The 17851-nt window shown below is 34.6% G+C and overlaps 1 protein-coding gene across 1 annotated transcript in view; it reads right to left on the minus strand.

The window, feature by feature from the left end:
• The window catches only part of QKI (QKI, KH domain containing RNA binding), a gene marked incomplete at both ends in the record, with an annotated part of 129365 nt that overhangs the window by 87997 nt on the left and 23517 nt on the right, over nt 1-17851 (minus strand). The window contains one exon of the mRNA XM_079532620.1: nt 8365-8507. Coding sequence (XP_079388746.1) covers nt 8365-8507 — 143 coding nt within the window. The remainder of the gene's footprint in view (nt 1-8364; nt 8508-17851) is intronic.

Raw genomic sequence — 17851 nt, forward strand, 5'->3', positions numbered from 1 at the left:
ACAGGTCAGAAATGCGTAATGTACATCCAATTACAAACCTCTGAGTATCTCCATTAGCAATTTAGGTTCTTCCTCAAAATGGCTTCTGCTAACAGTATGATAACTCCAAACTTCAACTCAGCTCTATCTGTCAGAAGGTATTACACAGACAAAGGCAAAACTGAAAAGGGCCTGTAACGTCTTAGAAAGGCCAACTGGTCGGGAGCATTTAAAGATACAAGTCTCATCACATCTGCACCGTAGAACCATGTACTTCAGTCAGCATGAAGCAGCACACAGCAGCAGGTAAGGCTAGCATTACAGTTACAACAATTCCTCCACATTTACCTATCAAATAATATTGAAACCATTATCCCAAAGATTTTCTGCTAACTAAGCAGCAGCATATTAACAATTCAAAATTCATTCAAGATACATCTCTAACTAGCTTCTCCTTTTTATCAAGGAGCTTTTAAAAGGAAGGAGAAAAACAGGCATGACATTCTGTTTGTCAAAGGAGACCACGCAGCTCATTTTCAATGCAACAGAAGAGGAACTACTCCCTGCTTCCAGCAGGAAAAAGAAGTTGATTTAAAAGTTACCATAAAGCTTTGCAACCTTCTTCAGGTCCATATGCTAACTAATCTATTAGCAGTAGATCACATCTCCAGCCCTACATACGTTACAAAGCCAGATTTCCAGTCTCTCTCCTGTTCAACTTCTGCATTCACTATTAGCTTGCAAAAACAGGAAATCCTTCAGAAAGGCTGACAAGCCTTCCAGGTCTCAAGGACAAGAATTTACACTTGTGGAAGGGAGGAAAAAAAAAACAACAACAAAAAAAGTCTTATTTTCGAGACATCACTTTAAAAAAAGAAAGTGACCAAATACAGTCAATTCAAACTGTAAAATTTAAAAGCTCTGGAAGTTCAATATGCTAATTCAAGTAATATATTTCTTACCATTAGTACTGAAGACATTAAATGGCAATTGATTTGTCACTATCAGTAATCATGATAAAATCTGCAGCAGCAAGACAGAGCTATTTCATGAAGCATTTACTTTTTGAGATCACATGCATGTGGTGGTGAAAAAAAGTAAATCACAATATCCTGAGAAACTGCTACATATTTAAGACAATTTTCAGTCAATTCCACTGATCTTCCCAGAGCAGTCTCTCTAACACTAACAAGAGAAAGCTCTCAGTATCCTTTGATACACCAGCTCAAACTTTACGCTTAGGGCAAACCCGACTTTTTCAGATATGTTCTGATTGTTTAAAAATCACACACTGAAAGTATACTTCTCAAGCATACGTCAGCACTGTAAAGAAACAGAAGCCTCTGAGGGCAGGAGCTAAAAACAAACCAAAGCAACTTAAAAACCTAAATGTTGGGTGGATGAATATACACAACAATGAGCCTTCCTGGAAGATGAGAAGCTTTGGGGATATTATGTTATAGAATAAGAGATAATTAACATAAACGCGAGTAAGGTACAAAAAGAGAACTGAGGATATGTCAACCAGAAATACCTTTTATTTCCATACACAATATTTTAAGGAAACCTATGCACAGTTTAAAGAAAGGTCAGCAAGTTTCAAAAGAAATCCAAACCTTCAAAGAATTAGACTATTAAACTCTTCTCAATAAGGGAAAAAAAAAAAACCACCCTAACAGTTTAAGAGCTGTGCATAAATATTTTGCTAAAGTAATTGTAATGAAGCAACCAAGTCCAACTACTGCTCTTCACAGCTTTAAAACACAGCAGAGACTAAATATATAGAGTAGATACATATACCAACCAAATGAATACCTACTAGCCAAACAGAACCTGCCATGCATGCATATTTATTGAGGTAGCATTTGTCTTTTACTATAAATTCAAATGCACAAAACTAAGATAGGTAAGCATCAGGTTCCTATGATATAGAACACAGAAGAAAACGATCTAAATAGAAACTTTACTCCTTAAGCTGGATGGAATTTGCGTACAATCTTCCTCTCAACGATAATCATGGAAATAGGCCAACTGGTCTAACAGTACAAGGTGCAAATGCATAGAAAAAATAATCTTGTTCAAGTAAGAAGTGAATACTATAAAAGTAACATCACACTAACAATTTGCCTTGACAAATGAAGTACACTTTAAAATGTTCTACCTCTTAAAAAAAAATTAATAGTTCATGTTCTTATTTAAATGACTTTTTGTAATTAATATGCACCTGCAAGGCTTGTGGACAAAATAATTCTAGAAATAAGTAACAAATGTACTTTAAACACTTCTCTACCTCAACTCTTGTGAGTGCATTTCTGTGTTTATTTAATTCTCCAATCCTAGTTAAAGCACAGAAGATGTTAATTCACAAGAAAAGCTATCAGCAAGTTCTGTAGCGTACCCAACTACACCTGACCACTCACAGCAGCAGCAAATATCATTCTGAGGAACTTCCTCTTCTCTGTATTAGTTTTCTAATAAACGTTTGAGAGAACTGATTGAACAAGATCCGATTAAAAACAGTGTATTCCACAAATCTCTCTGCCCCACATCTAACCTCCATTATGCTTGAACACAATTCTACTGTATTTTTAGTATTGCAAGAGACACTATACAAAATATGTAGAAATACTGAGAAAAACCAGGAATAGGAAGCATACACAAACTGACAAAACAAGTTAAAAGTTATAATACATGACCAATTGGAGCCACACACCCAGATATTTTTGCAGTCCAGGAAATAAAGATATTTATGCACATAAAGCACGGAATTCTAGAACATTCAAACAAAAGAGGGTATTAAGATGACTACTCTGATCAAATAAATTGCCCACTGAAAGCCTAACTCTGCAGAGACAATAACAATTGAGAGACCAGCCATAATGAAAGGCACTATGCAAGCTAAAACAAGCATGATAGATGTTGATGACTAGGTCTTAAGTTGATCTTTAAAAAGTTCAGTTTGAAACACTCTTTGCAACTGCCAACATTAACTATTTTGAGTAAGAGTAATTTAACCAACTACCTATTCTAACCAAAGTCTAAAATTATTATTTCATTCACAGAACAGTAGGTTGTACACAATGCCTGGAGTCATTCCTACTATCCTGCAGAAGTGGTCCCTCCCACTTCTGTTCATTGTATACATAAGGCACCCAATGTCTAGCAGCAACTTATTGTATAGATAAGAGGTCTCACACCCTTGTGAGTTGGAATTGGACAGTGACTAAACTGAAAAAAACAAACCACTACTTTCCAGAAATGTCATACACGTGCTGGACAAATCTATAAATCTAATCCTACAATGTTAATTTGACGAATTTCTTAATATAAGAATAATCAGAACAAACATACCCTAATAAATCTATTTAAAAGTTAATAAAAACCTGAAATAAAGGATAAAATGTAAGTAATATTAACAGATAAATTACTATGTAATCTCTTGTCAAATATAATTGTACTCAATGCTTGAAGCATTCAATATGAGGAAGAAAACTATCACAAGGATGAGGTATAGGCGTAACTCATTGGTATTGGTGAACTGACATTGAGCCATTGTAAACTACGCAAGAGGATTGCTTTTTTTTTTTTTCTTGTTTTGAAATCTTCAAGGTACCTTTGAAGCGAAAATAAACATATTTTGAAGATTTCAATGGCTTATATGTGAACCAAATTATGATGTATGTCATTCTTCAAGCAGGGTGCTAGAAAATACCCTAAACAGTAGAGTGTGAAAGACAACTATCTTTTAAGTTCTGGTTCAAAAGGTGAATTGTCAGTAATGGAAACACACCCAACAAAACATTAGGTACAGGAGGAGAGAAGGCTTGTAGATTTCCATTTTGGTAACATCTAAACAAAGGCTTATTTTTTTTTTTCCCTCCAATAAATCTACTCCTCAATTACTTGCAAACAGAGTGTAAAACCTCATAAATGTGATGTTCCAACTTAAACATAGCTTATTTTTAAACTTACTACTTTTAGTAGAGCACTGTTCCAAATATCTCATTGGTCAGCAAAATATTTTAGTTCCTTCAAATATATTTGATAGTTGTATCAGTAGATGACGTTCTCCCAAATCTTCCTCAACCTCTGATGGTTACTCTGTAGACCAAATTTATTTACTGAGAAGAGTTACATTCCCCTCTTTCCTTACTACTGCAAGGATAAACAAGGCTAGCTTTTTTAGCTTCCTTCTCTGATCATTAGGGAATGACAAGCTTAAATAAAACAATCAGAACAATAAATAAAGATGATGTTACCATTTTTCTAATCCATATTAGGGATACTATTAAACTCTGATATTATCAAACTGAAAAAGGATTTAAATGTTTTGTCAGCGAGTTCCCCATAGTAAAATGAACCCCTGTGTTCATCGCTCTGTTGTACTACTTAAACAGTTTTAACTAAAATGGTCAGAAAGTATGCGCAAGCTGTTTATCACTGCTGGCCTCTGAGCTTCAGTATCCTCAAAGGACATGCTACTTCAGATGCGATAATTACTGAGTTCTTACATTTATACTGAAGAGGCACAGAAGAGTTCCAAGAGAGAATTTCACATTAATCAGAGCTAACAGGGCATTTATTAAAAATAAAGCCATGATTATAACAGAAAAGCATCTATTCAGTCCAATATTTGTAGGTAGTAATTCCAAAAATTGTTTAAACTGGTATCAAAATTTAGTCTCAGCATTTAAAGGGAAATTCAAGCAAAGAAATCACTTATCTGAAGCATAAGAAATGCTGAAGACAGATTAAACCATTCACCTACAGACAACAGCATACCCTTCTCGTTCTTCTGTTTCCTACGAGCTCCTTATTTTCCAGATATTACCAGACATACTCTTTAACACTGCTATGGAACATTTTTCCATGAATTGGAAGTGCTTTTAAACCACAACACCAGAAAGTTGAATGATGATACAAAGATTTAATTATAGAGAGAACATATTTTAACCAAGGGGCAAATTACATACAAATACCAGAACCTATTCTTCATTCTAAATAATTCATTTGACACACTTCTAGAGTACATAAATGTCTCAAAAAAAAACAAACCCTAAATAGCCCAAATCTCAGTTTTAAGACATTTCCATAAATATCAAACATCTTCCAAGGACACAATAAGGAAATAATATATACATAAAAGTATGTGCAATTATATTACTGTAGCATGCACTGAAAAAAAATGAGCCTGACTGTACACCACCCCGACAGGTAGGCTATTTATCAGATACAGATTGCATCATGAAAAACTCAACTCCTTCAAATTCTTGTACAGAAGTACAAACTCTACACAGCCCACATTTAAAAACTATTAGCTGTTTCAGATGAAGACTAATTTTGTAAATTCAAACCTTACATCAACTATGTTTTCAGAATCAAACCCAGAGTGAAAGATATTCAACAAACACTCAAAAAAATTAAGAGACTGAAGAGGATTTTATATGCATGTTAGATGCGTAATTCAAGCTTACGTATTACTTTCTCTGTATAAGTACTCCAAGAACAGCTAAATAGTAGTAGCAAAACAAGCTATGAAAACTCAGTTTTATTTTTAATACATACATACATAGTTGTATGTTTATGTACACATATGCATTCCACATATAAGGTGCATATGTTTGTTTTAAACAGATGACAGACCATTACTTTTATGTCTCACAATTGGTTTAGGACTCCGTGCCCAAAATTACACTCCAGTGCTACTAGGTATCCACTCCAGTCAACTTGTCCATATGCTTCCAGTAACTTCAAAATACTTCCCAGAATGTACGTTTATTAGAGCACCGCATTAGTTTACTGATGTTTATTTTTGCTTGTTTAAAGAAAAATTAAATCTACATCAGAAAACTATTTCTCATCACTTTCCACCTAATAACCTTTATGATTACTCAGCTTTATGTCTTTGTAAGGCAAACAAGATTGTCAATAGCAAGAGAATGACAGCAATGGAAGGAATTAACTGGATTTATCAAAGTCACCTTCATAGCCTGCATAGCATGTCTTCCCTGTATCCAATCTCAATTTAAGCAATTGCTAAATATGAATAAAAGGTTGAATGTAATGCTGTGCTATTAGCAATTAGCTAATAGCACATATAATAAATTGAAATTATCTTTACAAGTAAATTTCATGTTCTTTGAGACAAGTTGGAATTACAATGCTGCAGACTTTATGAACACTGTTCTAGCCTAAACACTAAGCAAGATATTTCATCCCTAACTTCTAGAAGAGGTGCAAGAGCTGTTCTTGTATGCACTGAATATTCCGGTTCTTAACTAATATCAAGGCTGGGCAGATCCTCATTCTGAGGTCAGGAACAAATGTAGACAGACAACAGGTAGGCAAGAAGAAAACACAGAAAATGCAGGAATTGGTTTTCCATTTAAGTATGAACTGCAGAGTACAGCACTCAGAACCTATCCAGAAAAACGCGCTCGTCTCCTACCAAGTTGACGTGATTGTCTAATACCATATAATACCTGGCATGGGTGGAGGCAAGTTGTACTAACTGATGCCAACATAACTGAAATAAGCAGCACTTGACTGAACAGAATGTACTGCTCTTTCTTCAAGCACGGGACTGAGTAAGCTCAAACTTACTGTTCTTCTCCTGGTTTAAAGAACATAGTCGCAAGTAAGCTCAGAAATATCAGAAAAGTACGTTTGAGCTAGCGTAAGGATTTGTTAGTGACAAGCAAAAGATTAGTGACAGAAGTTCCAGGTTTTTTATCAAGCTTTTCACACTGTCTCACAAGAACCAACTACCTTTTTATTGCAGGTCATACATATACAAAGCACAAGCCACTCCAACTTCTGAATTTCCAAGAGCTTAATAAAATAGCAAGGCAAACAAAGAGTAGCTAGTCAGGAAATCCTACAGCCAAAGTGTTACACACGTGTTTTATCAGTACCACAGACAACCTCTTCCCTGCTTATTTACAATATATTTGATAATTAACTGCCCGACAAGTGCTAAGCTACTGCACCCTCAATTTCTGGAAGAAAAGCTCAATCATCAACACAACTCGTTTTTATTCCTTCTACCTCACGATCCTAGTAGATCAAGCATCAATTTCCATAAAAACTGCAAATGATAGTTAAGGCAGCTATTCACAAATGATGCACTGTACAATTATAAAATTAAAAAATTTCAACAATAAGCTATGCTTTAAAAAGCTATTAACTAATGTAACTCTAAAGCACATACATGTATCTAAATAAAATGTGAGTTTATTTTACAGAGCTAGATCTAGATCTAGAATTCCAAGTAGTTTCAAAAAAACTAGTGTTTTTTGGCATGGATGCGGATAAGCGTACATATGCATATACACACAGGCAGCAAGATATTTATATGCATTACTTATATTGGAAGAATAAAGAAAGGAGAAGGAAAAGATATTCCTAACGTCAGCGCAAATTCTTTAAACAGGTATTTTAATTCAGAAGCAATAAACCACCTTTGTGAAGACTGAAAAGGGAGACATTTGTCTATTGTTTTGAATAGTGACTTGCACTTAACTTTCTAACGAAGTTTAACTTAACTATCTGAATATTCTAAGCAGCATTAAAATAATAATTTTATAGAATTTAATCTAGTAACAATGCAGAAGAAAAGTGCAGAAATACCACAGTGTTACATCCACTCTTCGCTGTTCTGTGCTTTCTTCCACTTTTGTATAACTTCACTGTGCAAATGCCTCATTTAAACCCTACGCTCCCCTACTTCGACTCCTGCACTAGGGGGAACTAACTATTTCCTGATAATGATTAAAGAAAATGAATAGGGGAGATTTTGACAGGACTATTTTCCAAGCTGTTTTAAGAAATTGTTCAGACCAGAGAGTTCTAAATATTTCTAGTCAAATGAAACCATTCTCCTTCAAAATACTATACGTTCAAAAGAAAAGCTGACTCAGTGGAAACTCTAACAGTTGAATGCATGCAAGAAACTTTGCCTGAGGGAAAACTCTATATGCAAAAGAACTGGTTACAGAGGTATGGGACAAACGGTGCCATCTCTAAGAGCCACCTAGGAAGGTCTAGGCAGAGTAGATGACTTTTAAAGTAATACTAAGAGGAACACTGCCCAAGAAATACTTCCCCCACAGAACTTACTACACAGTTTCTCAGGACTGACAGCATTGAATGAACAAGATATTTCAGATCTTAGATATGAAAAATTATAATCCGCACAACCTCCAACCACTCACCTTTTGCTTTACTATGTATCAGCCCACCAAGCAGCACATGCACAGCTTTCCTAAGAAGTACCTTGTCAGAAGCAATTCAAAAGTGATCCAAGAGGGGCACCACAGGAAATTTACATTTAGAGACGACCACAAGGATCAAGAAATAATGTAGGGACTAAAAAGATATACTTACATCTGGATATTCTTTTACAGGCACATATAGTTTCTCTTGTAACTGTACAATAGGTCCCACAGCATCTGGTAATTCTGCACTTCTCTTCTCCGTACTACCATTTAATGTGTCGTTATACATGTCTTTCCGTACTCTGCTAATTTCTGTGGGGGGAAAAACGTAAATTATGTATTAAATACAGTAACAGTTTATAATCTATCATGACAATCTCCTCTTTTTTAATTTCTCCCAAATTTCATTGTCAATTTCTTCCTTTCTAAAAGAGCATTACTTTAAGACAAAACACAAATCTACTTCTTTTTTATTGCAGCAGATATCTCAAGCACTTTCTCAACAACTCTAAATTTGCTGCCTATTCAGTCCTATTTATGAAATTCAACCATTCAAGTAAAAATTATCTGCAAGCTCCTGAAAACTCACAAAACTGTTCATGATTTTAAAAGCATACAATAGTTGCTTACATATTTATTATAGTCAGGCTTGTAGGAAGAAAAAATTGATGATGGAAAAAAAAGGGGAAAATGGGGGTAGCAGAGAAGATAAAAGAGTGGCAGAGAGACCTATCTGACAGTGAAGAAAGATACAAAAAAAAAAAAAGTAGCCATTTAATAATATTGACTAGCTCAATTACACCATGGATTGGTGCATCTGAGCAATGAGAAACCTGAGAGTTGAAGTAAGCAGTTACTGACCACATGATGTGACAACAAATTAGTAAATAGTTCTAATGACAATCCCCCAGTATGATGAATCAGTCAGCTGGGCCATCCCTATACACCTAAACAGATAAGTCTGGAATATATATATACATATATATATACACACACATATACATATATATATATACACACACATATACATATATATATATACACACATGCATGCACGTTTTATATACATATGTGTATATATTTATATTCTATTTCTTCATTGCAAATAAATGAAAAACTTGTGGACATTTATCACATCGCTAGGGAACGTCATCAGTAGTCTTCTAAGTACTGTTTCTGCCAATTACATCTGTATTACATATATCTACAGATGTTAGTTTACTTACAAAATGAAGTTGATTAGTTATAAATAAGGGTGTTAAAACAGATGACTTTGTCCAAATTCAGGTTAATTTCGCTGACCCATAGCTTCATTTGAGAACAGATACAGTTTTAAAAAAAAACTTATTTTCTTAAAACTTAATTTCTAGTACTGTTACAATAGCATTTAAATTGCTGCTATAGGAATAAAGCAAGAAACAGTTCATAACTTAATAAACCACAACTAGTGTAAAAAAAATTATCAATGAGCTTATTCCAGTACCACTGAAGAACTGCTCTCATGTATCTCCTGTGTTCCAAACTGAAAGTTAATATTTAAGCAAGTATTCTTGCCAAATCAGTAAGATTAAGACTGAAAGTATGGGTTGTAAAGTAAAAGCAGACATTTAATAATTATTTTACTCAGAATTATTTCATCTGCTTTCAAAACATTTAGAATTAAAACTGAAAAAAAAATTATTTTAATATGAACAGAGGAAACTACAGAAAAAAAAAAGTTACTTTGAACCACAGTAGCAAACAAAAAGATTATAAGAACTTGTTTCATAACCAAAGTTTTGTGCCAAATGATTTGGAACTGAGATTCCACCACTTGAAAAGCTGGGGGGAAGGGAGCCTGCATAATGACAAGTAAGTTTCTGAAACACAGCAGACCTCGTTTTCAAGCAAGTTATTCTGAATTATTTCTAACAAACATATTCTGCATATTCAAGAACAAGTTGTTTCTCCACTAGAAACTGACATACTCAATCACATATACCATACAGCAATTTGATGCTTAACACCTGCTTAGTGTTGAGAATACAAATTTCATCATACAATCATAGTTCACGGAAGAAATCCACAGCTTGATCTACACTCAGTTTTGACAACAGGGACAAAAATCGTCAGGACTGCAAGCAGTATTTAAATATGCTTCAGCATACAAAGAAATTCTTTTACGCATCTCTTTGAACAAATATTACTATCTTTTGGCAGACTCTATTTCCTTTTCATTCTCTTCAGATTTTCCATTAATTTCCATAACACTCAAACAGGCTATGCAGTTCGTCTAGATTTCTAAGTATAAGAAGTAACACAGTCATTTTTATTTGTATTTGGCAGCCATAGAGTATTCGCTCTGAAAAATTCATTTTAAACTGTATCATTCATATGTAATATAAACACTAACATTAGATACCCTGCTTTTCACACGCACAAAAACACACACATCAAAAAAAGGCAAACCCACATATTTTAATATTTTCTTTGCAAATATTTGTATGTTACAGCTGTGGCACAAAAGAACCAAACATTCAGAACACACACACTACAGTATGCCGACTTGAGAACTATCACTGAACACCGGCTTTTGTTAAACCAAAGTCATTTATCATGCCTCAAATGTTACAAACTGCTAATACATCAATAACTGAAGATCTTCTATTCCACGACAGGACCAGACACTGTATAGCTAGGGCTTGGTTTCTGTCTTCTCTCACCATGTTCAAGCCATAAGCAGTAAAAAACATCAGGTCAGGGATAGTCAACTGCATTCATTCAGCTTCATCATTGGCTCCTCACGTTATTCTTTCTTCTCTTTGAGCCTTTATCTTCTTTCTTGTCTCAAACACTTTTCCCAAGATCTCAGAAGAAATATTCAGAAGTGATGGGTAAAATATCAACAATGGTTTTCCATTTTTTCTTCAATCGCTGAGCAGGTCCACAAATTCCTCTTTTGTCAAACCACTGTCTAGGAGCATCTTTTCACTTCTTGTAGTATTTACAAGAATCACAGAACTGCTGCCTAAATTATAACCTCACGTTTATCCATTCTTTATCATTTTGCTGATTTCTTTCACACATTTCCTTCACATGACTGATTTTAGTTATCAGTGAACCCATTTTCCATCCTAACTTGTAAGCCCGGCCTACCCACAAGCATTCTCCAAATACTCTAGACATTTTCTTCCTTATTTTTTTTTTCCCCTTTTAAGACCAATGGGGCATCTGACTCCTGCTTCCTGTTTAATCACACTTTTTTGTCTCAGGAGCACCCAAAAGCCCATACACAAAGTACAAAATTTTGATCATACGATCTTACTTCACTCCATTATACTAAGATCAAGCTTTTAAGTCCCTTGATATCTTGCAGCTGTGTCAGTCACTTTAAGCAGTTCTAGTACCCTACTTTTTTTTTTTTTTTCCCCAGCACCTCCAATAAAAGTTTAACTGGAAGTGCACAAATCACTCCAGAACACCTCTACAGCAGCACATCAGAAAAGCTAGAAGCTTCACTCTCTTCTAATTCTAGCCTAGTATCATAGTTTCACTCTATTCTGAAATGCTTAAAAATAGGAGGAACAGTACACAAGTAGAAAAATCACACCTCTCAGCACACGTTTTTGTATTTTATCAATGCAACCACAAATCAAAGAAAGAGGAACTTTTATTTAGGTTTACTTCATATAACTTCTCACAGACTACCAAACAGATATTTCTGTCTTTCCTTCTCAAAAGCTTTTTTGGCATGCATCTCATGAAATCACACTTCCCAAGCTTATATGCAAGGCTTTGGCTCCTCCACAAATTCTTGCACTGTAGTATCTCACAGGAAGCAAACTGATTAGAAAATAAGGCAAGCTTTATTTTCAGTGTCAACATCTAAGTACAGTTCTAACTACTTTATCCTAACATCGTAGTAGTAATTATGTTCTATAGCACTCTAGGGATTTAAGTCAGTTATTAAGGAGAGATACTTAATTACAGCAGCAGATAGGACTAAAAGAAAAGAAAGCATACAGCAGCTTCACTATACCTTTAAAATTGAAAAGATCTAAGCCCCTGTCTCTACTGTGAACAGAAGTAGAAACTCTCATGAAGAATTCCAAAATTCACATTATTAACAGTTAACAACAGTCTGTTCTTACTTTAAAAGTTTAAGTTCAGCAGAAAATGATGGATTTGTCTTGTTCACAGCAGAACATTGGAGGAATGGGCTTAGAAAAAGACAAACTGGCTTCAATATAGTTATCTTGTTCTACTTTAATATGGCATGACATAGTCACCTATCCTAGCAGTGACACATTCTTGTTCAGAAGAACATTATTCTCTCTGTGACCCTCAGAACTATGCACGCAATCTTTTCTTTCTTTCATCTACTGACAGCATTTTTCACTCCAATACCCAAGATGCAGTCCAAATCAGGACACATTCTTTATTACAACTACATTTATCTACAGATGCATACTTCTTGGATTTCTTCATGCTACGTAATCACAGACTATTCTTCCGTCTTGAGAACATGAAGGACCGTGTTCAGCTAAATGTTTGCCACCACATTAAAAGCCACCAAAAAGTTACTGCATTCCCTTTGAGGAAGGAAGTCTTGGCAACAGTGTTCAATACTGTAGCACTGTAAAGTAAAGAGGGCTAACAAACCTCTCAGCAAGAAGATGCAGAATAGAAAACCAGTGAAAAGGTTCAAATTTTTCCTCTCTCATTCCTTTCAGAATTGCAAATGGCCACAGAAGAACCATATCTACCATTCTTGATTTTTACAATGCACACCAAGTGTGTGTGGGTGGAACAAACCAATAGCCAAAATCAGTATGAGATTCAGAATGAATTAAAATATTAACTATTTCATGACTCAAGTCAGCATACTTTCTTGAGGAAGGAAAGCTTGACAGAGTTGAAGATTTGTAGTCATAGTCTAGTTCCATATAGAAGGGAAAAAAAAAAAAGCAGACTTTAAAAAACTAAATCTTTAAGTGGTATTGGTGGGAGGGAGGAAGGGAGGAACGTTGTGTTCATAAGGCTAAAGTGTATAAGACACTTGGGCCTTAGTGATGCATAGCCCATTCCATTTCAGGTTTGTACATTTGTACTTTCTCAAAGAAAGCAAGTTATGCCTGAAATAGCAACAACATCAAACTTTTAAACACAGTATAATTTTATGTAATTAGACACAAAAATATTGCTCTAATAGCTAATTTGGTTCTTACAGACCATGACACTAAGAACACAAAAAAAAATGTTTTCAATATTTTCCCAATTTTTTTTTTTTTTGTGAGAAATGGACAATTCTGAAAGCTATCAGAATACTTCAACAGTTCCAAAACTCATGTGATCTGCATTAATTAAGCTGAGGGGAGGCAGGCTGGGACAACAACATCCCTTCTCATTCTTTCCTACTAAAGCATCATATTCTTAAAATGAAATGCAAATGTGTGCAAATATTTTAATGAAGCATTATTATTGCACATAACTCCTGGTAGATCATCAATTCAGAAATTTAAAAGGTATTTGAACAATACATTTTTCCTATCCTTTTGCTGTCAGCTAGGTCCCCAATAGAGCAAACAAACATTACAAAGCTTCAGACTTGCAGATTACCTTTCTAAAGGATTCAAATTCAGGGATTACGATGACAGATAAGTCCTTCCATAAAGTTCCATTAAAACTTCAATCAGAAATGCAACTAGATGCCTTTATTTTTGCCATTGCTTCCAAGTGCATTTATACAACGTGCTGCTTACCTCAAGCAGTATCCAATACTGTAAGCAAAGCATTTGAAATAGTTTAGCTAAGAATTGAGAGGAAAAAAGTAGGAAGAATGTAACCATCACAATTTGCTTTTATTGAAGCACTTCTAAAGACAGACAAACTATAACCTCACTTCAAAATGCTCTGAAGGCTAACACAGACCGTGTGCTCCAACTACAAAATGACCAACATGGTAACACTCACAAACCCTCTGTTGACCCAGAGCATACCACATTTAAATGCATCTTAAAAGGCAAAAAAAAAAAAAAAAAAAAAAGTTCAAAAATATGCAACACTGTCTCGCTTACACAGCACCTTAACTTGGAAGAAATGAAAAAGAACTTTTAAATTATGGGCATCATCACTGAAAATGTGGTATCAGTCAGAGATGCAGCAGCCATAAACATACACACAAAAAACGTTCACATTTCAGATTTCAATTCATCCTGTAATACCTTGTCAGTACTCTAGTTTCTTTCTCTTTCTTCCTCTGAGCTCAATCTAGCAGTACTTTTTTGAAGATTAAACTGTCACACCAATGATAAGTGGGCTGCACTTTCAACAATTTGTCAGCACTCTCAGTATCAAAATTCAGTCATTTCTTTTGCAAGAACCTGCAAAATGCCTTCTCGTGGCCAGCTGTAAGGTTTGCAACAAACTGATTTCAAAAACAAGGATAGCAAGCTTATCCTTTCTCTTTGTATAATCACAGAATGGCCTGGACTGAAAAGAACCTCAAAGATCATCTAGTTTCAACCCCCCTGCCATGGGCAGGGTCACCAACCACTAGACCAGGATGCCCAGAGCCACATCCAGCCTGGCCTTGAATGCCTCCAAGTGAGCCAGCTCACTTCAACTGGAATCTAACCCATTTGAAAAGGACAGACTAGCTCTTCTCATCCCAAGTTTTCTTCCCTCCCCACCTTGCCTTTTTTTTTTTTTTTTTTTTTTTTTTTTTTTTTTACATTTTTTTAATTGGTTACGCACAGCAGTAACACAATCCTAATTTTTAAACAGTGCTCCCTATCACATGGCTTTGTCTTGTTCTGCCCTATGTTGGCATGAAAATGTGACTTTTAATCAAAAGACAAAAAGGAAATAAAAATTTTTGGTTAAAAGTGCTAACGCTGACATCAACAAGCTAGTCATCAACCACATCAAACAGACTAACCATTGCAATGCTCTGATTTTAAAAACGTTATCAAGATCATGATGTGACTTCAAAAAACTTTTAAGTATTCTAAGACTCCTCGAGCTAGGCAGTACATAAACATACACAAATGTCTCTGCTGAATCACAAGGAATACTGAAGATATGGATCATGTAGAAATTCAAGAAAAAACAGAGAGGCTTGAAAGAAAGAAAAAATGAACAAGATTGCCCATTCCCACAGTCTGACAACTGCCACCACTATGAGAGCTCAAAGGGCAATATCTGCTTAAAATTAAACAATTGAAACTGGCCTCAGATTAAATTCACCAATTAAAGAAATTCTGAACTTGAGAGAGAGGATTCTGAAGAACCCACAACTGTAAAGATGAAAGGAAAAAAAAATTAGAACATTTTACCATTTTCAGGTCATATATATGATACATAGCCTGAGACAGAGATTCCTTAAAAGACAGTCTTCCAATTAAACAAGTAACATACCAAGAAAATTATTCTGCATGCAGATGATTTCTCAGACTGCTGTGACCCCATTCTTATATTAGAAACAGTGAACTTAAGATACTGAACATCCTTTTATTTCAGGCATCAGTCTAAAAAGGAATCCATTAAAAGAACTGTGTGGTAATAGTAAATATGGTAATAGGCAAAGTTCTATTTTACTTCAAGTTGTACTTAATTATACAAGTGCAATCAGTGACAAAACTTCATACAAGAAATAAAATTAGTTGAAAAATTTAGCAATATCATTATTGCAAGACTAAATACTATAACCAAGATGTTGAAAGGATGAAAAAAAGTGTATTTATCTTAAGTACTGCTTAGCATGAAGTAAACAGTGCTACTTAAAGACTGTCACCAAGTTCTCATATTAACAAATACTGAACATCTTCAGTTTCCCATTGAAGTGACAAAGACAACCAGTCAACTTTGGAAAGTTGCTCATTTTTCAACAACCGTGAGGAAAAAAAACAAACAAACAAAAGCATGCTTGAATTCACGACAAATGCATACATCTGAATAATCTTCTAGAAGACACAGCTATGTAAACAAGAAGCCTGGCAACAACAGAAGTAAACCTTAATGAACTGAGACCTAACTTCAAGGTTAAAATAATTTTAATTTAATTATCATTTTTACTAAAGCTGAGTATTTTTCCAGACTCGAACACGAGCTGAAACAAAGAGATTTATAGTATACTAATCTTGCTGCTGTCCATCCTTTTGTCCCATGCATTAGCTCAGACATCTGACTCAACACAATACTAGCAGGCAGGAAATCAGCAAGGCAACAAACTCTTTCTAAGCATGCAAAGCCAGCAAAACTTTAATGAAGAGAATCAACCACCACTAAAGTACAATAAGTTGAGAAACAAAAATATTTCTATATTAGTATGCTACTGCAATGGAACTTACTGTTACTTGCCCTCTGTTTTATTTATTTTTATTTCACATAATAAACGGAACATTCAATTTAATTTGCAGTTGGTATGTTAAAACATACTTAGCTCATCTTTCCAAGCTTGATTTCCTTCAACAACAACAAAAAATAATAAATAAAAGATTGATCACAAAGAAACCTCCATCACGAGTATTTCTTATACTACCAGCAAAAGCACACTGAGTGCCGCAGGTATTAGCAGATTCAGAACCTTTCTGCCCTTCCCCCCACCTTTTTGTTTTTTCGTTTTTTGTTCTTTCGTTTTTTTGTTTTTAAATGGTCAGAAGATACTCTTCATTGAAGTTCAAAAACTATACTACCTGATCTACTCCATGGATTCTCGTTTCAATAAACAGAACCATGCTCACTATACTGAAATATAACAGAGCTTTCACTAATAATGAGACTGTACACACCTTGCTTATCCTTGTAAACAACAATAAATACTTGGGTTATTTATATTATTTTTAATTTTATTATTATTCAGAATAAAATAGACCAGGATGAGTCTACTAATCATCCCTTTTCTTTCTTACAATACAGTAGTTGATCGGCATGTAACACCAGGCCCACATTAGGCAGATTTGTAAGCTGAAAACTTGTCTTGGTAGGTTTAGTAGTCCCATGCAAAAAAATACCTATGTCCAGTACTTTGTTCAGCACAACTCAGAACTATCCTGAAGATATCTTCGCAGAGGTACATTAGTTTACAGGCACAAAGGTAGCTTATTCACTTTGTCAATGCGTAGCATATGTAGCATAGTTAAGAAGGATGTCACAACAGCAATCAGCTAAAATGTAATAAAACAAAAATGCCCACAGTATTTCCTTAGGAATGTCATTTGCATCTTCTTCAGAAGTGAAGTTATTATTTCTCGATAAATTACTGTTCACTTTTAAGAGTTCGTTTATCCACCCTGAGAACTCTGACAATATTCTCATGTAGCTTTTATTTCAAGAAAAAAAAAAAAAAAAAAAGAAATGCCACCATTTATTCAAGACAAATCATTCTTCAGAATTCAAATTAACAATTACTAATGCTGATTAGTAATAGTAATTATCATATCATTACCAGATATTTATGTCATGTCTTGAAACACCATATCAATAAGATATTGGCTTCATGAATAAGCTCAATTCTTCCTTGCATCTAAATAAACATATACTACTTTGGTATATATATTATTCTATCTCAAGTTACTGTGCCCTTGTTCAAAACCAAGGTGTTCAACAGCAAGATTATGAAAAATCTGAAGAAACTGCACATTTCTGAGAAGCTTACTATAAGCAAATCAAAGAAT

The sequence above is a fragment of the Tetrao urogallus genome, assembly GCF_951394365.1.
Source record: "Tetrao urogallus genome assembly, chromosome: 2".
Lineage (NCBI taxonomy): Eukaryota > Metazoa > Chordata > Aves > Galliformes > Phasianidae > Tetrao > Tetrao urogallus.